Source organism: Ambystoma mexicanum, chromosome 9 (genome assembly GCF_040938575.1).
Source record: "Ambystoma mexicanum isolate Mex_15411 chromosome 9, UKY_AmexF1_1, whole genome shotgun sequence".
Classification (NCBI taxonomy): domain Eukaryota; kingdom Metazoa; phylum Chordata; class Amphibia; order Caudata; family Ambystomatidae; genus Ambystoma; species Ambystoma mexicanum.
The window spans coordinates 1,063,192,310-1,063,215,787 of record NC_090931.1 but is presented as its reverse complement, the minus strand read 5'-3'; the positions used below and the strand labels follow the sequence as shown (position 1 = coordinate 1,063,215,787).

Here is a 23,478-nt window from a genome sequence, read left to right as displayed (position 1 = left end):
CAACATGCTACTCCAGTGATCTAAAATATGAAGTAAACATTTTTAATGTTTGATGACTGGGAGAAATGAAAGCAGATCCTAGTGTTTGTCTACGGTGGTATGTCTACCAAACTCTCTCTTATCAAGGTGGTAAGCAGAGTAGGCTTGAGGAGTGTCCACGGGTGGTGGTGGTCGGGCTCCAACAGTAGAAGCCAGAGCCGGGCTCTCTCTCTTTAATGTGATCTCTGCGCCCTCGCCACCGTCCTGGACACAAGGGTGTGTTGTGTGTAGCCATCCTTGCTTTGAAATAACAGAATATTAACAATAAATCTACCAGCAAGGCAAGGTGCTGTAGCAATCCCCCCCCCCTCCACCCCTATCCGCTTGACAAGACCAAGGAACATCCTAGGAGCATGTGCTTATTTTACACACTGTGCCACGTGGAAAGTTATGTTAATATTTTTTGTGGGAACTTTGCTGCCTAGGTGCCGGATCAAGGAGGGGCTGTCTCTCATACGAGGACTGTATTGGCCTGTTTAACCTTTGGAGGTGTGAAGATATAACAGATGTAAAGAAGGTGATGGTCTAAGTAATGACACCCTTCCGCTGATGATTGACACATAGCAGGTTGTGCATAATATAAATGTCGACCGGGATATTATCTCGAATACTAAATTTCGATTATCCCACACTTGCTTCCCACAGTGTATTCGTTTTTGAAGGTTGGACCCTAAAGAAAAGTGCGATGGGATCTCATTGAAAGCTGACCCCGCAAGAAATTAAGTCTACAAGAAGACTGATACGATTGTGCATTTAATTGAATGTTGTGTAAATTTTACCCCTGAAGAATTTCCTTGTCAATAGTGTGTAAGTGTGTAAGGAATGAAACATGTCGGGTATGGTATGGATGTGGTATGAAAGTAAGCATGATTTTTAGGAAGAATAAGTGAAAGGTTTTTACGGACTGGGTTGCTTGTCTCGACGATAGGGGTGAGCAACTTGTAGATCCAGGTTAAGAGATTAATTTTTGCTAATTATTAAATGGTCAACTGTTACATGAGATTAAATGTACACAACGATATTGCATGGTAATGGTGCAGATATTGTGATTTGCATACTATCAGAAATACTCCTTTTTAAAAAAGATTAAAACATTGGAATTGTGAAGAAGAAAAGATAAAAGAAAAAAAGTTTTTGATTGTTGAAATATGAAAAATAAAATACTATTTTTTGATACAATGTGGTGTAGTATGAGAATTTAATGGCTATTAACCTCATACAGTAAGGTTCAACCAAATATGGACTTGGGGAAACAAGGGACCGAGTGAATATTGTGTATTGTTTAAGAGTTCTGTTTATAGAGGGCTGTTCACTAACGGTCATAGGAAATATTACCTCTAGTCTCTCTTAAGTTTATTGTGAGTTTGTACGGCTGCTAAGTCGTGAGACACACTAAGTTGTGCTAATACATCTGTTGTGTGGGACCACCTCTGCCCGAGTTGCAATAGGGGCTACAAGACATAGGCTAAAACATGGCCGCTGAGAAGTGTAAAAGTTATGATGATGAATACGTCATCGAATTACTGAGTAATTCAACACTGTTTGGAGGAGAATTGGGAGATACATCTAACCTGACCAGCTGGGACGAATTGACCCAGATGAAAAAGAGGCTGATTAGATCTGAATTACATGGGAGTATAATGCTAGAGTATTTAAGGAACAGCATATTACCGATGGGACTTGTAGTAAGAAACGAGCCAAGGATTTTTCTGGAAAATAAAGAGTTTCTACTACAGTGGAGCTACATTGGCAATAAATGTGGTAGAGACTGGGTAATATTAATAATTGATACTGCTAAACAAACTACAGAGAAGATAGCGATAGACCTAAACAAATTGGAAGAGATTAAAAAAATTGTGCCTATAGAACAATATAAAAAAAGAGTAGATGATCTACTGAGTGAGATGAAGGCATTTAAAGAAGATTTGACAAAAGACCGAATCAGGCGTCTTAAAAAGGATATACAGCAGTTTACCCATGAGAAAGCTTTTCCTTATGTACAGGATGACTACTTCATAAAAGAACAGGAAGAACAAACACAGAAACAGGGCAATTCCAAAAGACGAGTTAGGTTCAGAGGAACCTCCTACAGCTCCAGTGAAGACAGTACGGGGGATGGCAACAACACAGGAAGAAGGGGTCGTGCCCAAAACCAAAACTTAGGCAGAAGGGGCCCTAGGATAGGAGGTGGTACAAGACGGAACAGTAATAGAGGACACCCGGTTGGACAACATTTTTTAGAACAGGACCAACAGGAATGGGACCCAGACCAACGAGTAATGACCCGCAGCATGAAGACACTGTGGTAAATTTATCAAATTACGAACTGACCCCAGAAGAGACCAAGGCCCTTAATAAAGGCCTAGGGTTTGTCACTACTAACATACACAATCGTTTCCAATTCCGAGAAGAATTTTCTGAGTTTATGAGAAAAGTCCATCTGAAACAATTTTTCTTAGACAAAAGTGATAACAGCGAATCAGATAGTGGCCTACATAGGAAATCTGAATACTGTCCTCCATCGCAAACACATACGGCTGAAGCACGAGTTTTTGAAAGTAGGGTGATCCAAGAAGTCACCGCTTTGGAAGATCAAACTAAGACAGAGAAAACATTTCAAAACCTCACCCAGGCAGAAAAAACCACCCTGAACACATTACTTTTCAACGACCAGATAGTAATCAGAAAAGCAGATAAGGGTGGAACCACGGTTATCCTGAACAGAAAGGACTATATAGACGAGTGTATGAATCAACTGGGCGACAGCAACAACTATCAGAAATTGGCTGAAAACCCTACGCTCAAATTGGAAAAACTAATCCATCAAAAGGTAACAAAAGCGGAAGAAAGAAGATGGATAACGAAAAAAGAAGCTGTGTTTCTAGTTGTCGATAAACCAAAGACTCCACAATTCTACATACTCCCCAAGATACATAAATCTCTGACTAGACCACTAGGGAGACCGATTGTGTCGGGATGTGATTCAATTTTGGAGCCACTCTCTAAATTTGCAGATCACTTTATGCAACCAATGGTGAGGAAGATGGCCTCGTTTGTAAAAGATACAACACAGATAATAAACGAGATGGAAGGTAGACCTTTTGACAGCAAATCTGAGATGTTGATCAGCCTAGACGTAATAGCTCTGTATACAAATATACCACAGAGAGCATCGCTTGAGGTATTGGAAGAAAGATTATTAACAGAAACGATGAACACCAACACTCCAGTGTCTTTCATTATGTGGTGTGCCGAGATGGCACTTATGGAAAGCTATTTTCATTTTAATGGTTCATTCTTCAAACAAATACAGGGCACGGCCATGGGAGCCACCCTAGCCCCAAGTATTGCGAACCTGTATATGGAAGCCTTTGAGAAACACTGCATCTATAACGAGACTAATCCATACAAGAAGAACATATTGGTATGGAGGAGGTATATAGATGACGTGTTGATCATCTGGAGGGGTGATGAAGACGAGGCAACCAGTTTCTTCGATTGGATTAACCATCAAAACCAACATTTAAGATTCACGGAAAGCACAAGCAAGGTAGAGATTAACTATCTGGATATTACCATCAAGGTGGATCCAGCAAGGGGAGAACTCTTTGTGAAACCATATAAAAAATCCACGGATCGCAATACTTTGTTGCACTATACAAGTTTCCATCCGAGGCACACGCGTGACAACCTGCCCTTTGGTCAATTCATTCGACTAAAAAAAGAACAGCACTAATAGTGCAGATTATAGAGAAGGAGCACAAAAATTGAGGTCGAACTTACACGAAAGAGGCTCCCCGGCTAAATTGACAAAAAAAGCAATGAAGAGGGCAGATAATAACAACAGAGAAGCCATTCTCGAGCAAAACCCAAGAGAGAAAAATAAAGATAACTTAGTGTTTGTTAACACGTTTAGTAATCTATCTAATAGAATTAAAAAAATAATCCACCGTAATTGGGGGATTCTTGAGGAAGGCGAAGTACCTCTGCAGAGACCGTTGATGGCATTCCGACGAAGTAGATCTATAAAAGATCAGGTCATGCGGAATGATATTACTAAACAGATCAAACCACAAATGACACTAACAGAGACCTGGGGGATGCGAGCCCCAGAAGGGCATTACCCATGTGGATCGTGTACCTGCTGCCAACAGACAAAAAAAAACATGGAAATCGATCTAGGTCTAAAGAACCCTTGGAAGCAGAAAGTTCTGACTAATTGCAACTCGGTGTTTGTTGTATATGTCATCTGGTGCCCCTGCAATAAGATATATATAGGGAAGACGGAAAGAAAAATTAAAATCCGTATCACAGAGCATAAAAGCTGCATAAGAAATAGAGTCCATTCGGCTCCCCTTGTGGGACATTTCATTGAAATGATACACAAAGTAGAGGAACTAAGATGGTCTGTGGTCTATGTGGTTAGACCGACGAACGATTTGAACCTTGACAGGAGAAAGTTAGCACAGAAAGAAAAAGAATTAATTTTTCTCACAAAAAGTACAGAATTGGGACTGAACGAGAAGAGTGAATAAATAAAATCAACTCTGGCCTGTGCTGTTTTATGTACAACCTCTCTAGGATGACTGTGAAGAAAAAACGACCAAGAGTAAGGTCCAACAGGAAGTAGGAAACAGTCAATGTGGTATAGCCAGTTTTGTAAGGGAACCCTAAAATCCACTCCCATGGGGCCCCCATCCATATTCAAATGACTCAATCAGGAATATCAGTAGTGGTTGTTTGTCGTGCACATACCCCCGTGAATATCATACGATCACGACTACAATGTGGGGAAATGCTGTGGCGCGGTGTTGGTGACCCGCCAGTCAAATAACAAATGACATTAACCATCGAGTTGAAACGATGTTAAGCGAACGTTAAGAAAAAATGAGCGGCGCAGGATGTTTAGACATTACAAACTAAACCAACGATACTCACGTAGCGGGAAATATGTGTCAGCCAATGCCGATGGAGTTTTGGCTGCCGACTTCAATAGAAACCATGAGGTTTTCCCGTGCGGTGGGATGATGTAGCGACCACATTTGGCTGGGCTAAGTGGGGGCCGAAGGCAAGATAGCTTATGACATAGTCTTTAAAGAGAAAGAGACCATTAAGGTGCTGTCTCCCGATCACGTGACTAATTGGTCATGTGGGGGGCGAAATCCAATAAAAAGCGAGAGAACGTAATGAGAACAGGTAGAAACGGACACCAGGCGGAGATAGGAGTGTGACTTGAGAGAGAGGACAGCCACATGTGAGCAGCGACTGTAACCCCGTACAAGGCAGCAAAGGCAAGCGTGTTAAAGGTAAGAGCATAAAGCCTTTTGGCGATATCCCCACTCTAATTTTAAATGAACAGCGGTACGAAGAAGAATCACGACCGAGTACCTGATGTGCCTCTCTCCATTCTAGAAAACTATATATAGAGAGTCGTTCCATCCCACGTGAGAAAATTTAGAAGATTTATCTAAATGAGGAGCAGCACGGGATAAAGTCAACTATTAAATAGAACAGGAATCCACAAAGTAATCACGCTAGGTCAGTATACAGATATGCAGGGTCGTTTTGAGCACGATGAACTGACAAATAGAATAAACATCAAGCCAAGCTACACAAATTGGTTTACCTGTGTTTTTGTCTTAAATGGGAATGCCTCCCAGTGATCGCAGATAGTGGTATCCAGTTGAGAGCCAAGCACACCCCAACATCAGACAGACTTTAACTAGGAAGAGGAATGTAAATCGAGGGGGACCCCCCCAAGAAGACACATACGAAGAAGTCAGCCTGTAGAAGGTAAAGCAAATTCATAGACACACTTGGACAACTTAACTGTACCGCATGTTTGGGTTAATTGATTATAAAGTTGTGAAATACTCAGTGTCGTAGTTAAAGATTAGACCTGAAGTGATAACAGCATGGGTGTGGTCTTGAAGGACCTAGTTGCAGATAGGGGTGGAGGTGTGAAGATATAACAGATGTAAAGAAGGTGATGGTCTAAGTAATGACACCCTTCCGCTGATGATTGACACATAGCAGGTTGTGCATAATATAAATGTCGACCGGGATATTATCTCGAATACTAAATTTCGATTATCCCACACTTGCTTCCCACAGTGTATTCGTTTTTGAAGGTTGGACCCTAAAGAAAAGTGCGATGGGATCTCATTGAAAGCTGACCCCGCAAGAAATTAAGTCTACAAGAAGACTGATACGATTGTGCATTTAATTGAATGTTGTGTAAATTTTACCCCTGAAGAATTTCCTTGTCAATAGTGTGTAAGTGTGTAAGGAATGAAACATGTCGGGTATGGTATGGATGTGGTATGAAAGTAAGCATGATTTTTAGGAAGAATAAGTGAAGGGTTTTTACGGACTGGGTTGCTTGTCTCGACGATAGGGGTGAGCAACTTGTAGATCCAGGTTAAGAGATGAATTTTTGCTAATTATTAAATGGTCAACTGTTACATGAGATTAAATGTACACAACGATATTGCATGGTAATGGTGCAGATATTGTGATTTGCATACTATCAGAAATACTCCTTTTTAAAAAAGATTAAAAAATTGGAATTGTGAAGAAGAAAAGATAAAAGAAAAAAAGTTTTTGACTGTCGAAATATGAAAAATAAAATACTATTTTTTGATACAATGTGGTGTAGTATGAGAATTTAATGGCTATTAACCTCATACAGTAAGGTTCAACCAAATATGGACTTGGGGAAGCAAGGGACCGAGTGAATATTGTGTATTGTTTAAGAGTTCTGTTTATAGAGGGCTGTTCACTATCGGTCATGGGAAATATTACCTCTAGTCTCTCTTAAGTTTATTGTAACCTTTATCCCTCCCATTTTTGTAAAGCTATGGGAGGAAAAAGAGGGGAAACTAGTTTAGCATTGTTCACTGGCCCCATTTCATCCTCTGCTTTAAGGAGGCAGGGACCCAGTAGAAGGCATAATTTTTCTACACATTTTGAAACATAGTAAAACACACACACCTTTAATACGCAAGAAATGTTAATCATTGACCAAAAACACTGCTTAAACAATAGGCAGCGAGACAGCCCATTAAACTATCATAAAAAATGAGCCAATGTTTACTGCATAAACACAATAATTCAACATATTCATGGTTTCATTTTCAGACATTAACTTGATTTCTAAATGGAGATATGGAGATATCAAATGTATTTATTTACGCTAAAAGGTACATTTGTAGTCCATATATAGTGTGTATTGTGTACATGTTGAATGTCCAATATTGATTCCAGAGGAGTTGTAAATGTTTCAAAGTCAGGCAGAAAATTCCCTTTCTTCTGCATCCACGAGAACTGATTCATCAGTAAACGGAACTACATTTGCTGACCGACATGAGGTCGCTGGAAGTCTAGGTGGCAAATTAGATCTCTTGCACTGGACCCAAAGTACTATTGATGCAATTGACACAAGCATAGAGACAACGATAACCAACGAAGTGATCAAAACATTTTCACCTAAAAAAGAAAGAGATTTTCTAGGGTTAGAACTTTTTTATGGTTTATTCAAATAAGTGCATTGTTTGAATCCTGTAGGTGAACAATTGCATATGGTTTAAAAAGGTGTCCGGTCAAAGCGTCGAATATATTGTTTCGAAATACAATAGTTTCGAAACAAAAGGACCGAAAACAGAAAAGTTGAATGCCCCTTTTTAAATGTTTCTTTTTTTTTGGCTTTCGTGTAGGAAAAAAAATGTTTACCATAAAAAAACGTGCATTCGACTTTTTTGTTTCCGGTCCTTTTGCTTCAAAACTATTGCATTCGAAGCAATTTCATTCGACCCTTTCACCCTGAACCAGTTTAAAAATCATATTTTGAACAGTTACCAACTAAACTAGATGTCAAGGCATCAGTTTGCAAAGCATTGCAATTGTCGATGGTTTTAGTGCAACAATGACATATTTCGACTGTTTAATCTGGTTGAGACAATTTAAATCTTTTCAATATCATAAAAAAAGAGACATGACAGGGAGGTGCGCTGCCCGCGTGCCTTAATGAGACGGGTGTTCATTCATTTGTATTGTATTGTTTATTCATTTGTAGTGCGCACCGGGCCCTTAGGCATCTGGGTGCAGATCAGGTTACAAGGTTAAATAAGACAGGACATCAAAGTTACAGATATATACAAAATACAGAAATATACAGGTGAATGAGGCATCAATTAACATATATACAGTAGATAGAAAACTTGGTAAAGATGTAGTCCTCATGGAGAAGTGCCAGGAGATAGACCAGGTGGTCATCGGTCTAGGGAGTGCAGACACTTTTGACGTTAGTCTTAAAGCAGTGGAAGGGGGATATGGCTCTTAGTGAGTCAGGGATGGAATTCGAAAGTTGCGCAGCCAGGACTGGGAAGCTAGCACCCACTGTTTTTAGAAGTTTGAATTTGGGTATTCTGAGGCTGTTGGATTGTGCTGCCCTGATGGGTTGTGTTGAGGTGTGTTTGGTGAATCTGTCAGTGAGGTATACAGGAGCCTTATTGGACAGACATTTATGAGTGAGGTTGAGAGATTTGAGCTTGATTCTATAGTTTATGGAGAGCCAATTGGTGTCACGTCTCACGTGGGAGATGTGCTGAGTTTTGGCAATGCCGAGAGCTGCTCTTAGGGCATTGTTTTGGATGGTCTGTAATTTGGTGGTGTTGCGTTTGCAGATGCCTAGATATAAGGCATTGGAATAGTCCACTTTGGAGAGGATTAAGGTTCTTGCAATTGTGATACAGCTTACTGTTGACAGGAATGCTTTGCATGCGTAAATTAATGTACACGTATAGTTGGTGGCAGAGGCTTTGGCGTTGATTTGTTTGTTTAGGTTAAGAGCCGAGTCCAGGTAAAAACCTAAGGTCTTGACCTCCTTCGAGACTTTAATCTTAATACCGTCAATGAGGACGGAGTTGTATTGTGTAGAGAGTTTGGCCATTCTTTTAGTGGACCCAACGATTAGTAGTTCAGTTTCTTCGTTGTTGAACATAAGCCACGGGTAGCCATCCATGTTTGAATGATTAGATACATTTTGTTGATCATGGTTACGTCTTTGTCGTAGTCTCCTAGAATGGGGATGAGAATCTGGGTGTCGTCAGCATATTTGGTGTATGATACACCCAGATTGTTGAGTATGTCGAAAAGGGGTTTTGTAAATATATTGTATAGGGTTGGGAAGACGCAGGTGCCCTGTGGTACACCCACATGTTATAGGTACTGGGTCTGCAGTGGAGGAAGGAATTTGTCTCTCTGGTTAATATTTTTTTTACATGCACACCAAGGACCTCGATACATGAAAAACATCTGGTGGGAGTATACACCAAATGGATTTGTGTCTTGTGTTGGGATCCTCCACGCTGACTCACAAATACATTTAGTAAGGCAGAAAGATAAAGTGTTTGGTAGAATTTAGCTTTTGGTAATAGAAGCATGAAACCTGGGGCATAACTAGTACATATTCTAGGGATCATTTTAGGCTATAGGGCCATTACATGTTACCCCAGGCAGTAATGGTGGACATTTTCTTTCAAATGGCCACCTAAGAAATGCATCCATCTGCTCTACTGTATGTTTGATGCTCGTATCAAAACGGAATTGAGTTTGCTTGAATTTGTACTGTATAAAAGCTAGAGATATCTATTATCATGTAATATCTTAATTGTGTGTGAAGCAGTGCCTGAGGATGCACCATTTAGCTATTAAGCAAGCAAGATTGAAATGCCTGAGAGCAACAACTGGGATCTTTCCAATATAACCAAGGGGATATTTCTACTGAGCTAGAGTAGGGGGGATATCTGTGATCTTGTAAACAGGGTCTTCCAGTCTATCCCAAAATAAAGAGCATTTCTGCTTGCTCAATGAACAACGCACCCATAACTCAAATTACATCACTCAAGTCTTCTTTCCATTTATGCTTTGACTGGAGCCGTTTGTCTCAGGAGGATAGCTCAGGGGCAACGTGTTTGCCTTGGAAGCAAGGACGACACAGAGCACCACAGGTTCGATCCCTGGGTCCGCACTTAGAAACCTCTGGGTATTAAGCGCGCTATAAATAACCTATCATATCATATAAAGAGCTGTCACTAATCTACTCTGAGCGTGAACTATGAACTTTCGGGAATGGTGAGTGCAAGGCTCAAGTGGGTCTCTTAGCTTTGACCCTGCAAGCAACCAATGGTATTGTAGTATCAATATGGGATAGGTTTCCATCTATAAACCACCTTTAATGCCCCATTGTGGTCTCATCTGCAACAAATAGCTCTATGTATAGGGGAAGCAATATCTGAGAATATCCATAGGCACACACTTCTAACATAAGAGTTACTACTCCCAAGTGCCAAATAATCCTAGACAGGTGTTGACAGTAGTGTGGACAGGATCGAAGTAGCTTATCATATTTAGCATTTAGGACAGCCGATCTAAGATCAGCTGAAAGAGCACCACTTCTCTCGATATGGACATGTGGGTCATGCGAATATCAAAGTGAGACAAACTGGGCTTGAGCAAACAAAGGTACAGCTCAAATCCAGGGGCATATATTATCGCTCTAAATTATAGGGTTTATCCAATTCAGTCTGGCAGGTCCCTTTGTAAGGAGTCAAAAAAAGATATACCATATTGAAATATTCATAAAGCGATATAATAGTTTAGGCAAGAACATTTTCAGTAATGAAATACACAGACATGTAGACATTTGAAGTCTAGACCATGTAATTTAGATAATAACACAGCAATACAAATGCATAAATTATGGGAGTAAAGGTCATGTGAATGAGAAATCCTTGTTGCCAGATTGATCCAGCGACCATTGAAAACCACATACATATGAGGGGGTGGGACTTGTGCATTTAGTGAGTATAAAAAATTCTCAGCAATGTTGACAGTAAGTCCTGAGAATATAACAATCGTTTAAAATATTAATTCCCCAGCATGGGGCCTTAAATGGGTTTGCATACATTGAATATTCCCTGTTGTCAGGCTGGGAATCCTCAGTAAAATAAAGCAGTTTAGCTTTTAGCTCAAAACTACAGTCACTTGTATAGCCTATTGCTGTCACTTTGGGTCATACTGCCCCATCAAATGATATTGGTACGCATTAGCTCCACCCCTGGAGGCGATCTTCAGATTTTTACCACACGTTTTCGTGTTGGACTCCTTGAGTTTCGCTCCCTTGTATTTCTTGAGTATTTTGCCTATTTTTGATAGATTTTTCTTCCAATTTTCTTCAATCCGTCATTGTTGTGACTTGTCGGCAGCAGGGTTCGTTGCTGGTCTCGATCTCACTGTGCGTTGGATCGATAAGTCCTGTTGAGGCCACAAACTGAGTTTCGTGCCTAGTACACACATCATGTCGGAGACCGAGAAGAAGAGGCTCTTCAAGGCCTGTTCCAGATGTGGTCAGAAGAATGTCTTCATCAAGGACCGTCACCAAAAGTGCATTTACTGCCTGCACCCGGACCATGGTGTGGAGGGATGTCCCATTTGCCAGCCTTTGCCCACCAAGACGAGGAAGCATAGCCATCAGAGACTGCTCTCACGGCTGGACGAAAGTAAGCCCTCCAACTTGGCATCTGTGTGCAGTCAGGCCTCTGCTGAGGCCAACAAGCCCAAAGATCATACTCACTCTCGCAAGAGGTTGAGATCCTTTAAGGACGCTTCCAAGGGGAAGGTACCTAAAACCGCAAAGTCACTGGACGCTCCGACTTCCTCATCGACGTGCACCACGGCCATAGCTTCTTAGTCATCTGGATCAGTGACGAGCACAAAGGGAACCCCATTTCGGAGGGCTGGAGTTCGTCTACTCCGTCACAGTCAACCCAGTCAATCATTCATTGTTGTTGGCCGCGCCATTGTCAATGAGCACAAAGACTTCCTCGTCGTAGACAACATGATTGTTGTCGAATACGCCATTGTCGACGAAGACTCCATCCACAACATTGTTGACATTGTCCGCCAGGCCGGCGGTACCAGTTTTTGTCACATCAACAGGCTTGTCGATGACTGCAGGCATCTTTTCAACAGTCACAACGGGTAGCTTTGCGTCCAAGACCTCCGTCAGTCTGGGCTGGGTCTGTTCCATCTGCACTACCTTGTCCAGGTGCCCCTGTGCTAGACACCTTCCTGAGAAGTTTGAGCACAGAAAGCAAGGCACCTCCAGATCTCTCTTTTCTACCAAAGTGCATAAGGGCGCCTCCTCTGCCTGCCACATCCCCGAGAAGCCTCCCAGGGTTGTGTCTCCAGCCGCTGTCTCTGCTCCTGCCATCCTGTCAGAGGAGGAAGAGGGTGAAGAAGTATTTGAAGATGTCGGCTCACACCCTATGGAGGATGTTGTTGGTCTGCTTCCACAGCCGACTCGTGGCCTGCTCTGCCACTTCATCCTGCTCGCCTTAAGAGCCCCTGGCTTCATGCACCAATCTTGATGCCTAAGGCTTTGCGGGATCCACTGCCAAGAGATGTGTCTTTGGACATTTTGTCAACTCTCCACACTCTGGTCTCAAGAGATTCAGCAGCAACTATCGCCTGTGGCTCCTAGTCCTCCTGTGGTTCCGGCCCCAGCTCATGTAGCCAGCCCACCAATACCGTCTCAACCCCACCTGGTGCCACCTTGTCCAGTGCCTGCGATCACGCCACCACCTCCTGTTCCACGGCCCTCTATTGTGGAGGAGATGGCCCTAACAGGAACAGACATTAATATAAACACCATCCCGGCTACAGATGATACCCAGTGTATGGATGAGTTTGAGCAGTACGTCCCTGCAGGCGTTAAGCCACCAGATGTAGACCTACCATCTAGGGATTCTCCCCCAGATGAAGTGGGATCTTTCCAGGTGATGATTTTCTGTGCGGCCAAGCTTTTTAACGTGGTTCCAGAGGAAAAGAAGGAGGGATTCCCTTTCCAGTGCTGTGAATCCTCCAGAAAAACTGGTCAGAGTCCCGCTTCTGATTGACGTCTGGGAGGACTGGCTGCTGGTGATGCAAAAGCCCTTTTCTGTGCCTACTAAAAAGGAGAGGCTGGGGAAGAAATATAGAATCCCTCATACAGCTCCTAAATGCCTCAGAGGACATCCAATACTGTACTCGGTAGTCTCGGCTGCTGCAAGAAAGAGGTTGTCCTATCCTTTATCCTCTTACTCAGTCCCGCCTGACCCGGAGAGAAGGCAGCTGGCTGCAGCTGGAAAGCGCATAAAAAACTGCACCCGCTACAGCCAAGGCCAGCAAAGCCCCAGCCATCCTTGCACGCTACGACAGAGAACTCTGGTACAAGTTGGGACCCATCCTCATTTTCCTGCCAGAGAACAAGAAAGCAGAGGCCATGGCCAACTTTCAGGAAGGTGAAGTGGCATCTGACCATGCAAGCACAGTCGACCTTGATATTGCTGAGTCTGGTTTTCGGCCGATGGGCAACGGGGTCCCCCTACGCCATCAAGGTTGTCCGGGGGCCACACATTTCAGGCAGAACGTCCAAGCAAAGGTGGTCGACATGTCTTCTGACAGGGATAACCTTTTCAGCAAGGCAGTAGACGAGTCTCTTCTTATCATCAAGACAAACATGGAGAAAGCACACTATCTTGGCATGCTGCAACAGTGGAGGCAGGCCTTTCGCTCCCAGAACGGGAAGGTCTCCTGAACTTCCAAAGTGCTCAGCCCTGACGTCAGCCTTCCCGCTCCACTGCTCAGGAAGCATATAAAGGCCGTTCCCAGGCCTATAGGGCAGGTACGCAGCATAGTCATCCACAAGCCACCAGGACGCAGATGGAAGCCTGACTAGACCCAGCCCCGAACCGCCACTTCAGCACCCCAGTGGCAAGCTGGCTATCTCACTTTGTCGACATGTGGCACAACATCTGCATGGACAAATGAGTGCTCTGGAGTTCCAAGACAAGTGCCCCAACATTCCTCCCATGATAAGACAAGAACAGCGCAGAGCCTAATTTATCAAGGAAGTTCAGTCCATGCTGCTGAAAGGGGCAATAGAACTGGTCCAACTGCGCCTCCAGGGCTCTGGAGTAAACTCCAGATATTTCCTGGTTCACAAGTCAGGCAGGGGTGTAGGCCCATCCTGGACTTGCGTCGCCTCAAAAAATTCCCAGAAATTCAGGATGGTCACGTTACAGCACATGCTCAGCCAGCTGGAAGAGAGAGATAGCACATGCTCAGCCAGCTGGAAGAGAGAGATTTCCTGGTGATGCTAGATCTGGAGGATGCATATTTCACATCCCCATTCACACAAACCATTGCAAGTTCCTAAGGTTTGTCATCCAAGCAAGACATTACCAATTCAAGGCGATAGCCTTCAGCCTCAAATCGGCCCAAGGGTATTTACCAAATGCCTAGCCCCAATGGCGGTGTTCCTTCGGTGGAAGGGAGTGCATGTCTACCCCTACTTGGATGATTGGCTGGTCCGGTCTAGTTCTCACACCTAGGCGGCACCACATACAGCAGAGACGTCCAGATTCTAACCTGTCTGGGATTCTCCATAAACTATTCCAAATCCTGCATGGTGCTGTCTGAAAATGCTATGTACCTGGGGGTCTGACTCAAAACAGTCTAGTACCTGATTGCCCCATAGGAGGAAAGGATATGTGCCATCCTAGGAAAGGTCCAAAGCTATTCTCCATCGAAGTGGTATATGTCCGTTCCATCAAATGCCTGTTTGGGAGGATGTCCTTGTGCATCCATTTGGTCCTTCATTTCAGACTGCAAATGAGAACGCCTCATGAGTTCCTGGACGCCAGGTGGAAGCAGATCTCCGGCTCATGGAACGATAGGATAGCACTCAATCAAGCTTTCCGCCAAGCCCATGTACTAGTGGTCCATTCGCCCTCACATCTCACAGGGAGCTCCCTTCAAGACCCCTCTGCATTCACAACTGACGCTTCACTGTAAGTTTCGGGCTCCCACACAGGCCAACTATATGCCAGAGGCCTATGGGTCCTGAAGGAGAAGGTGTTGCATATCAACGTCCTGTAACTATGGGCAGTTTTCTGGGCTCTCAAATCTTTCAAGGTTCAGCTCTTGGGAAAGGTGGTCAGGGTCTTCACTGACAACACAATCACCATGTATTGCATCTCTCTGGAGGCACAGAACCTGCGACGCTGGGCCATTTTCTCAACGGATGTCTCTGTTCCCATTCCACCTGGAAGGCGTTCGAAACGCCATCGCTGACACTCTCAGTAGGGAGCTGCGGTCCTGCCATGAGTGGGAGCTCCAGCAAGCTCAAGCCTCTCGGATCTTCTACGAGTGTGGCCAGCCTCGGATCGACCTATTTGCAACATGCAGCCAACACTAAGTGCCAGCGGTTTACCAACAGGTATTCTCAGGCAAGGAGTCTGGGGATGCCTTCTCGTTCCTGTGGGAAGGCCTGTTCCTTTGCGCATTCCCTCCGATTCCGTTGCTCCTATGCGTGATCAACACACTCAAACTATCCCACTGCAAGATGATCCTCATTGCACAGTAGTCGCCCAGACAGATCTGGTACCCGGACCGCCTTCACCCGTCAGTGGTTCCAGCCATCAAGCTGCCTCTTCTTCCGGAACTGCAATGCAGAGAAGGAGGGGCAATCATGCACCACGACCCAGCGTCCCTGAACCCGTCGGCCTGGTTACTGCAGGCTTAGAGTTTTGGCATTTCTCACTGCCGTTGGAATGACAGAAGATTCTAGCCAAGGTCAGGGCTCTGTCTACACTTGCATGCTATAAACACAAGCGGAAGCGCTTTACAGTTTGGTGCCAGTCACAGAAGACCTCTCCACAGCACATTGCAGCGTCGCAACTTCTGCCTTGCCTTACCTGCTCTCGCTGGCTAAGGCTGGCCTTGCCCATGTGTCCAGAGTGCACTTAGCCGCGATATTCCAGTATATCCAGGCTCCTGGCAAGCTCTCCCTGTTGTCCCAGAGGCATGCAAAGGAGTTCCTCAAGGACCTCTTCAGAACATTCCCTTCGGTGAAGGCTCCTGCACTGGCATGGGAGTTGAATGTGGTCCTGTCCAAACTGATGGGTGCTCTGTTTGCGCCTATGCATTGGACATCATTGGAGTTCCCCTTGTGGAAGACCGTCTTCCTAGTGTCGATCACCTCGGCTAGGCACATTGGAGAAATCCAGGCTCTATCCTGTAAGCCTCCATATTTGTCTTTCACAAGGTCGAAGGGTCAAAGACTTGATGTATACCTAAATCTAGGAACGAGAAAGTGTAAAGACTTGAGATGCTTGAAGGCTTATTAATCCTGACTGGCTTTTCATCATCTTGAAAGCACTACTCTAAAAAACGTCAAAGTAGTGATCACATTACGAACAAATAATTCCAAAGATCTCCCTAGGCTTAAATCTAAAAGCTAATATTTACATCTGTTTTAGGTTTATGCTTCTGTTTGGTTTGTGTGTCCTATTGATGCCACCTGACATTACCAACACAATTGAGACACCCTTTTCAGAGGTAAATACCTCATGAACTTTATGTAATTCATTGCGTATGTATGCTTCGTATCTGGAGTCCCAACTACCCACCAGCGACTTTGCCTCTGGGGTTGAATCAATGGATTGCTCTGTTACGGAAACAAGAACAGAAACAATAGGCACAGTTGCCTTGGTAATAAAACATCTATGCTGTGCGGTTTGGTCACACATGGTAAACCTTCACAAGGTTTTCAGTATGAAGATGTCTTTGTGGTACTTATCAAGGGAGAGGACTCACTTAGGAGAGAGCAAACAGAAGATAAAAACTCACCTACTGCCGTCTTCTTTTCTTGCGAATCTAAGAAAAAACAAACAGAATACACAAATGGTTTGTGATGTAGTTTTGAATGTGACGAACATAAGCGTATTCAATAGCAGCAAGGAAAATTAGTAGACATTTTACAGAGGAATCCAATACTACGGGAAGAATACTATTCAATATACAGTATATATGTTCATGCAATGATCATAAAATACCTCTGTTATCTCTGTAAATCAAACTAACTTCATACAATTCTAGCTAACAGTTGACAACAGGTGACATGCAGTGCAGTACCCGTGGTTGGTAGCTGGTCCTTAAGTCCAAGGAGTTGGCTGAGAAAAAAATTACACACACAGCCAGTAATTAGAGAGCCTTAGACTTTCTGGTCAGGAATATCCAAGAAATATACCAAAAAGCGGATATAAATAAAAACCTCTCTAGAACTAGAATTGGGGTGCTTTAACTTGTTAAACGTGGTGTTGCTCAATGATCAACTATGTAATGTACAATAATCAACTTCTATTGCCACCCAGGCAAACACATGAGGAATCACAATCTGCTACCACTCCAATGACAATCAAAAAAGACATGTGTCCAGAATAAAGCCTGTCTTAAATGAAAGCATTCACAGTTAGGAAGAGTTTACTAATACCCAATGGCCCCAAGCAATAACTGTTTCTCGTACAAATGCTACAGTAGTCCTCTCATCACCTAACCATGGTAACTCTGCTGACCATTGTAGGGGAATTTATCTTTCAAAAAACAAAAGCAAAAAACCTTGGGTTCGATCAGTCAACCAGAATATTACACACGGTTTGACAGAAAGAAGGGGAACCAGTCATGGACACATCCTTGCATGCCCGAACGCTGCTAAAAGATTATGAGAACCCCATGGTTGATAATTTCAAACATCAGCAAACTATCTAGCAAAACCAAAAAAAGTTGGCCTGAACAATCTTGCACTAATGGATCCAAAAACATAAGCCACCTCTATTTCTGTCAAAATGTGAATGCACCCATGAAAAATAGCATTGAAAAGTGTAACTGATTGACACCCAGGTGTAGCAATAGTAACAACCAAACTGTCCAGGTCGCCACAATGGTCTAAGCCCAGGAGCAAATATAGCAACTGATACTTGAGCAATTTAAAATCTACTATTGCGCTTCTGCATGTCAAGGTCTCTGCCGCTCGGAAACAGGTGGGCAATCAAAGGATACATCATTGATCTTGACCTTCACTGCCTTGGAAATATCTAATCCTCTGAGGTCCTTACAAAACTGGAAGGAAATGACAAGAGACCTGGTCCTTCCTTCGAGTCCTCTGCATCCTAAAGACACTGGAGACACTCCAGTGCAAACAATTGTATTTCCCAATGTCTTTGGATACATATCTATAAAATATTCCCACTCTACCAAGACATACCATCACAATGACTTGACATAAGCCGTATGTAACTATTACAAACGTTGGCAGATGAAGGAACTGGAGCACAGAGAACCAAAGTAATTTGTTACATAATGTGGTCAAGTGGAACATCTGAGTGGAGACTCTACAGCAGTGCACAAAGATGACTCCAGCTTAGGCACACAGCTCCTGCTTCTCCACATGAAAACCTTTTCAGACTGTAATTAGATGGTTAATTATGACAATCTGGGGAAATTGAAGATTCTCTTATGCCAGTTAGGTAGTCACGAGACGGGCGTGGAGATGATGTACAGAAGATTTGGGGCACACTACAGGGAGCTGAGCAGTAATCTACAATATTGAAAGGTAAACCTATTGGGGATGGTGACAACACTACTAAGGAGAACATTCTAATCGAGATTATGGACCTGCTCTCTTTGCACATAGAAAAACAGTTATGGTGATGAGGCTTGGCTTAATGCAGAGATAAAAATAGACCCATCAATCCAGCAAGATGGGGCAGTGAGACAATTGCTGACCCAAAGGGTTACTCAAGAAGGTTAAATATAGTCAACTGAGGATGTGGAGAGAATGAAACTAGGTGAATCCCAAACATCTGGATTTTCCACCAGGAAAATCCATAGCAATTTAGAGGCCTCATCGTTAACCAGCCCCTAAATCAGAACCCAGTCATGCTCCTACATTGTTTATTGTAATATTTCTGCACTTTTCCATCAAGGAGATCATCATTGCAAGGTCAGGGGAGTGCTTAAATGTAAGTCTGGGTGAGGACAACATCAGAAGAATGTTCTTTAATGACCCAAGCAAACAGATTGTGGATCACAGAAACTCTTTCATGGAACTAAATGGAAAGGCACACTTAAAAAGTAACCTTACTTTATGGTATACCCAGCAAATCTCAAATGAATGGTGAATGGGCTGTCCCTTTCATAACTATAGGAATGTTTTTTTTTTTTCATTCCGCGTTATGATTCACCTTGATACTTATTTCCTATCGGCTAAATGGGTTGACTTAAGGGGTGTTTTATGCCTCATCTGCTATTTATTTCTCACGTACATTGCCTTATAGTCGTCAGTAGATTCTTTTCTACCCCCACTGTCGTGACCCTCTGTAGGTAACTGTGGATACGCACATTGTGCTTCATCTTATTTTGTTATATTTCAATGTTTAAACTCGTCTGTTGTGAGAGATCTGATGCCACAAATGCTAACAGGATTTCCCCCACTCTGTGCTACATTTCTTTGCGGGCTTAAAAACACATAGGCGCGATGTGTGTGGCACTACTGGCCTGTTGGAAATGCATTTGCTGAGTTGGCAACCTGTGGTTCTTGGTAGTCTAGGGATCAATACATGTTGTTATGATCTAGATCAGCAGCAGCCCAAAGAGTGGGGTTACCCCTGCATGGACCCTGAATCCTCATCCTATAATTAGTGCAGATGGTGCCTAACTTAACCTAATGTACCTCTTTGGCATATAAAGGAGGTTGCCAGTCATTCACGTGTCGAGGAGTTCCCCCTGCTTTGTGGCCTACTGATTCAACACATTGGCCCTCATTACGACCCTTGCGGAAATCGGAAAACGATGGCGGAAATGCAATACCGCCATCGAATAGCGCTCGGTGCGACTATGACCCGTCACCGCAAAGTACGAAGCCATTAGCGACACCGTAGTGAACGCCAACGCTAACTGCACCAAGCACGCGCGCGCGCGCCATGCGAAACCGCAAACACCACCATGGCGCAACGGTACGCCAATTCCGACCCTAGCGGACATGTACCTAACGCCATCAGGCATGGCGTAATGTACCATTCCGCCATGGTGAGAAGTACGGCATCGCGAATCAACCGTAAACGGCCCCACTGAGTGCCTGTACACCGCTCCCTGCCCACAAAGTACAACTCCCCGTAGGTGCAATGAAGCCACAATGCAACCATTGAAATGTACAAGTCACCCATGCATGGCAGCGAACAAAAGAAACACAAGAGGGGCCAATGGGAGCTGCAGGGCACAGATGGCACGAATACAGAAGCCATCCCAATGGACATGACCACAGTCCCCCACCAAGAAACGCACGCAAACACAGGCACCTGTGACCAGCCATATTCCGAGAATCACATCATTCCACCAGTCCACCTGGCTGACCGGCATCTGTTACACAAAACCCAATCCCCCGCCCCTGAGCATGACAACATTCAAACTGTCATATTGGCAGCCCCCATCCCTGACCTCACGGGCTTAGTAGGCAAACGCGCCCAGTACAGTACCACGCAACTAAACTCCGAAGCTGGAACCCAATGCAGAACTCCTCACAATACATCGCCCCCCAAATAGGCATATGCCACATCACTTGCAAAGAAAAACGCTACACAGGCCAAATCAGAATAGAAATTTAATGCACATCAAAGTCACCAAGCCCATACAGCCATCAGGCCATGAACTCCTAAACACCAATCACCATTGTGGGCTGCATCCGCAAGAAATGACCAGCCACTACTTGTGTGTCGTCCTGTTCCCTCATGGTACACAGAGCCACATTCACGTACAAAAAGGCAACATGGAAGCGCACAGAACCGCAGGGCCGTCCCAATGGGGAGGCACTAGTCCAGCTGAAAGGCCGAAATGTTGCTCCGAGCCACCAGTACTGCGTAAGGGCATGTGGGCCATTGGCGATCGTCCCATAAGATCGTAATGCTGCTCCACTGATTAACACGAAGCAGCAGGTGTCGGGAGTAAAACCCATCTGCAGGAGTGGCATACAGATGGCAGTGGCAAAAGGGGAGGAGATACCTGTCAACCAAAAGAAAAGAAAAAGAACAGAATGGCCATCAGAACTACATTCCAACAACTCACTTCAATGATCACACGAAATCCACAGCCATATGCATGCTAGCCCACTCCAAAGGATCATCACCACCCCAAAACCACTTGCGACTCCTAACCATCTATATCGAGGTGCAAACACCATCACAAACGAGTGTACCTGTGCATGCGTCTGTCAAAACAGAATCCATCAGATGGGAATGTTAATGTGCATGGACACAAGTGTCTGAGGGCGTGTCGAGACAGGGAGGGCTCAACAAGGCCAGATAGACGATGGTCCCACCATGGCAGCCCTGCATCACATAGCGTAGGGGAGGCGGATAGATCCCAAGAAGCCCTGTACATGGCAAACTCTGTATCAAATCACCTGCCCATGCATCCATTCATCATTCCCTCATCCCGGAATCAAAACGCCTGAATAATTACTCACATAACATTAGAAACATCCATTGAGTCTGTGCGTTATGCAGCCTGCAAAATCCACAGTGCCCCAGCCCGTAATTCCAGTGTTGTGAAGTAACATGTATGTGGGAACGGCCGGCCTCATCGCCCACGTAGCAATTGCGCATCCCAAACTATTCATATCAATCATTGCTTCCTCGCCATGGGCCCTGTCTCAAGGACATTGAACAACAGAACGTTATATTTGCAGTCAGACCTGTGGGCATCTCCTCGCCGCTAGCTGGAAACCGAAAGCGCCGCCCTTGGAATTCCACATTTGCAACATCACGCCGAAAAGGCATCTGTGGCCGTTTGAAATCACTAATTATTCCATCGAGTGCGGCTGTGTGTGAAAATGGCAACTGCCTTCACCCACAAATGGGACGCCCCGCCCGTCATTGCAACTCGGTACAGTGATGCATGAGGGCCCACCGTTACTCGAGTACTACGTTCCACTGACCCTTCACAAGTCTGTTCGCGACTGCACAGATAGTATGTGCAACAATGGGACCACAGCAGAATGAACATGTCAACCAATGTTACACGGCCATCGGGTACAAATACATGATTGCAATAGCAAGATGCCATTCCCAGATTTGCAGAGCGTTGTGCGCGGGACGTGCTCGGCCAAAGGGGAGAGCAGCTTGCACAGGTGGAATTAATCACCACAGGTGGAGGCCATACAGCCTGAAAACACATAAATTGCACAGCCAGTCTCCTCCCACAACCACACCGAAATGCTACCGGCAGGACTCGCGATGTTGGCCCTGGGGGACCTGATAGCACTGCAACTACTCCAACTCCAAGAAGAAGACGAACACCAACTGCTACCGGCCGCACGAAGGAGACGCAGGAGGAGGAGGAGGCCAAGGCAGGGCCAGCAAGGGCCGCCAGCACAGCCACTACCACCACGCAGGCAGCCCGCAATCCCACGCCTCCGAGCACATCCGTTCAACCTCACTGATGAGCAGATCCACACCCTCTACCGTCTGGACCGGGACACCATAGCCGCCATTGTGGACATGACACAGGCTGACCTTGTCAGCATGATAGATAGCCCAACCGCCATCCCACCCCTACTGAAGGTGGTGTCTGTACTCCACTTCCTGGCCACAGGCACCTACCAGCACACAGTCGGACAGTTGCATGGCATTTCTCAGCCACTGTTCTCACGGACACTATTGCAAGTGCTCGATGCCCTCCTGCAGCACGCAGACGACTACATCTCTCTACCACGCTCGGAGCAGGAAATTACCAACACAAAAGTGGGATTCCATGCACTTGCCGGCATACCGGGTTGCATTGGTGCCATCGACTGCACCCATGTGGAATTGGTCGTCCCACATGCCATGGAGGCCCAGTACCGCAACAGAAAACAATTTCATTCCCTGAATGTACAAATGGTGTGTGACTCCAACAGGATCATTACACATTGTTGTGCCCGATTCCCTGGATCAACCCATGATTCTATGGTCTTGAGGAACTCTACAATACCACGCTACATGGAGCGACACGCAGGGAACAGATCCTGGCTACTCGGTGAGTCTCATTACATGCATGATTATGTGGGGAATGTGATTTGGCAATGACCTGGCAGGAAGGGGGGGGGTGTGCGTACGTAGCAATGGCATTCCACATCATACGTTTCTCGTCCACATACAGGTGATGCTGGATATCCACTGAAGAGATGGCTCCTCACACCAGTCCGGAACCCACGGGACCAGCATGAGGAGGACTACAACCATGCCCACTCACGTACCCGTGTAGTCATTGAACAGGCATTCGGCCTACTGAAGACTCGTTTCCGCTGCCTCAGCAGGTCTGGCGGGGCACTCCTGTACCGCCATGAGAAGGTTGCAAAGATGGTCATGGCATGTGTCATGCTCCACAACATGTGCGTACGTAGAAATGTGCCCATGCCCCCTGACGCAGAACTGCAAGCACATGATGATGGTCATGATGAGGGTGGGGATGTGGCAGCACCTCATGGAGTCTGCGAGGCACCGGAGGCCCGTGACATTCGTC

At 44.8% G+C, this 23,478-nt stretch overlaps 1 protein-coding gene across 1 annotated transcript in view; it reads right to left on the bottom strand.

Annotated features, from left to right (window-relative positions):
* Window positions 1–7,205: 7,205 nt before the first annotated feature.
* The window catches only part of CD302 (CD302 molecule), a 231,649-nt gene continuing 215,376 nt past the window's right edge, over window positions 7,206–23,478 (bottom strand). The window contains exons 5-6 of the mRNA XM_069616353.1: window positions 16,774–16,800; window positions 7,206–7,527 (exon numbers count right to left, since the gene is read on the bottom strand). Of these exons, the coding sequence (XP_069472454.1) occupies window positions 7,328–7,527; window positions 16,774–16,800 (227 nt within the window). The 3' untranslated portion in view covers window positions 7,206–7,327. The remainder of the gene's footprint in view (window positions 7,528–16,773; window positions 16,801–23,478) is intronic.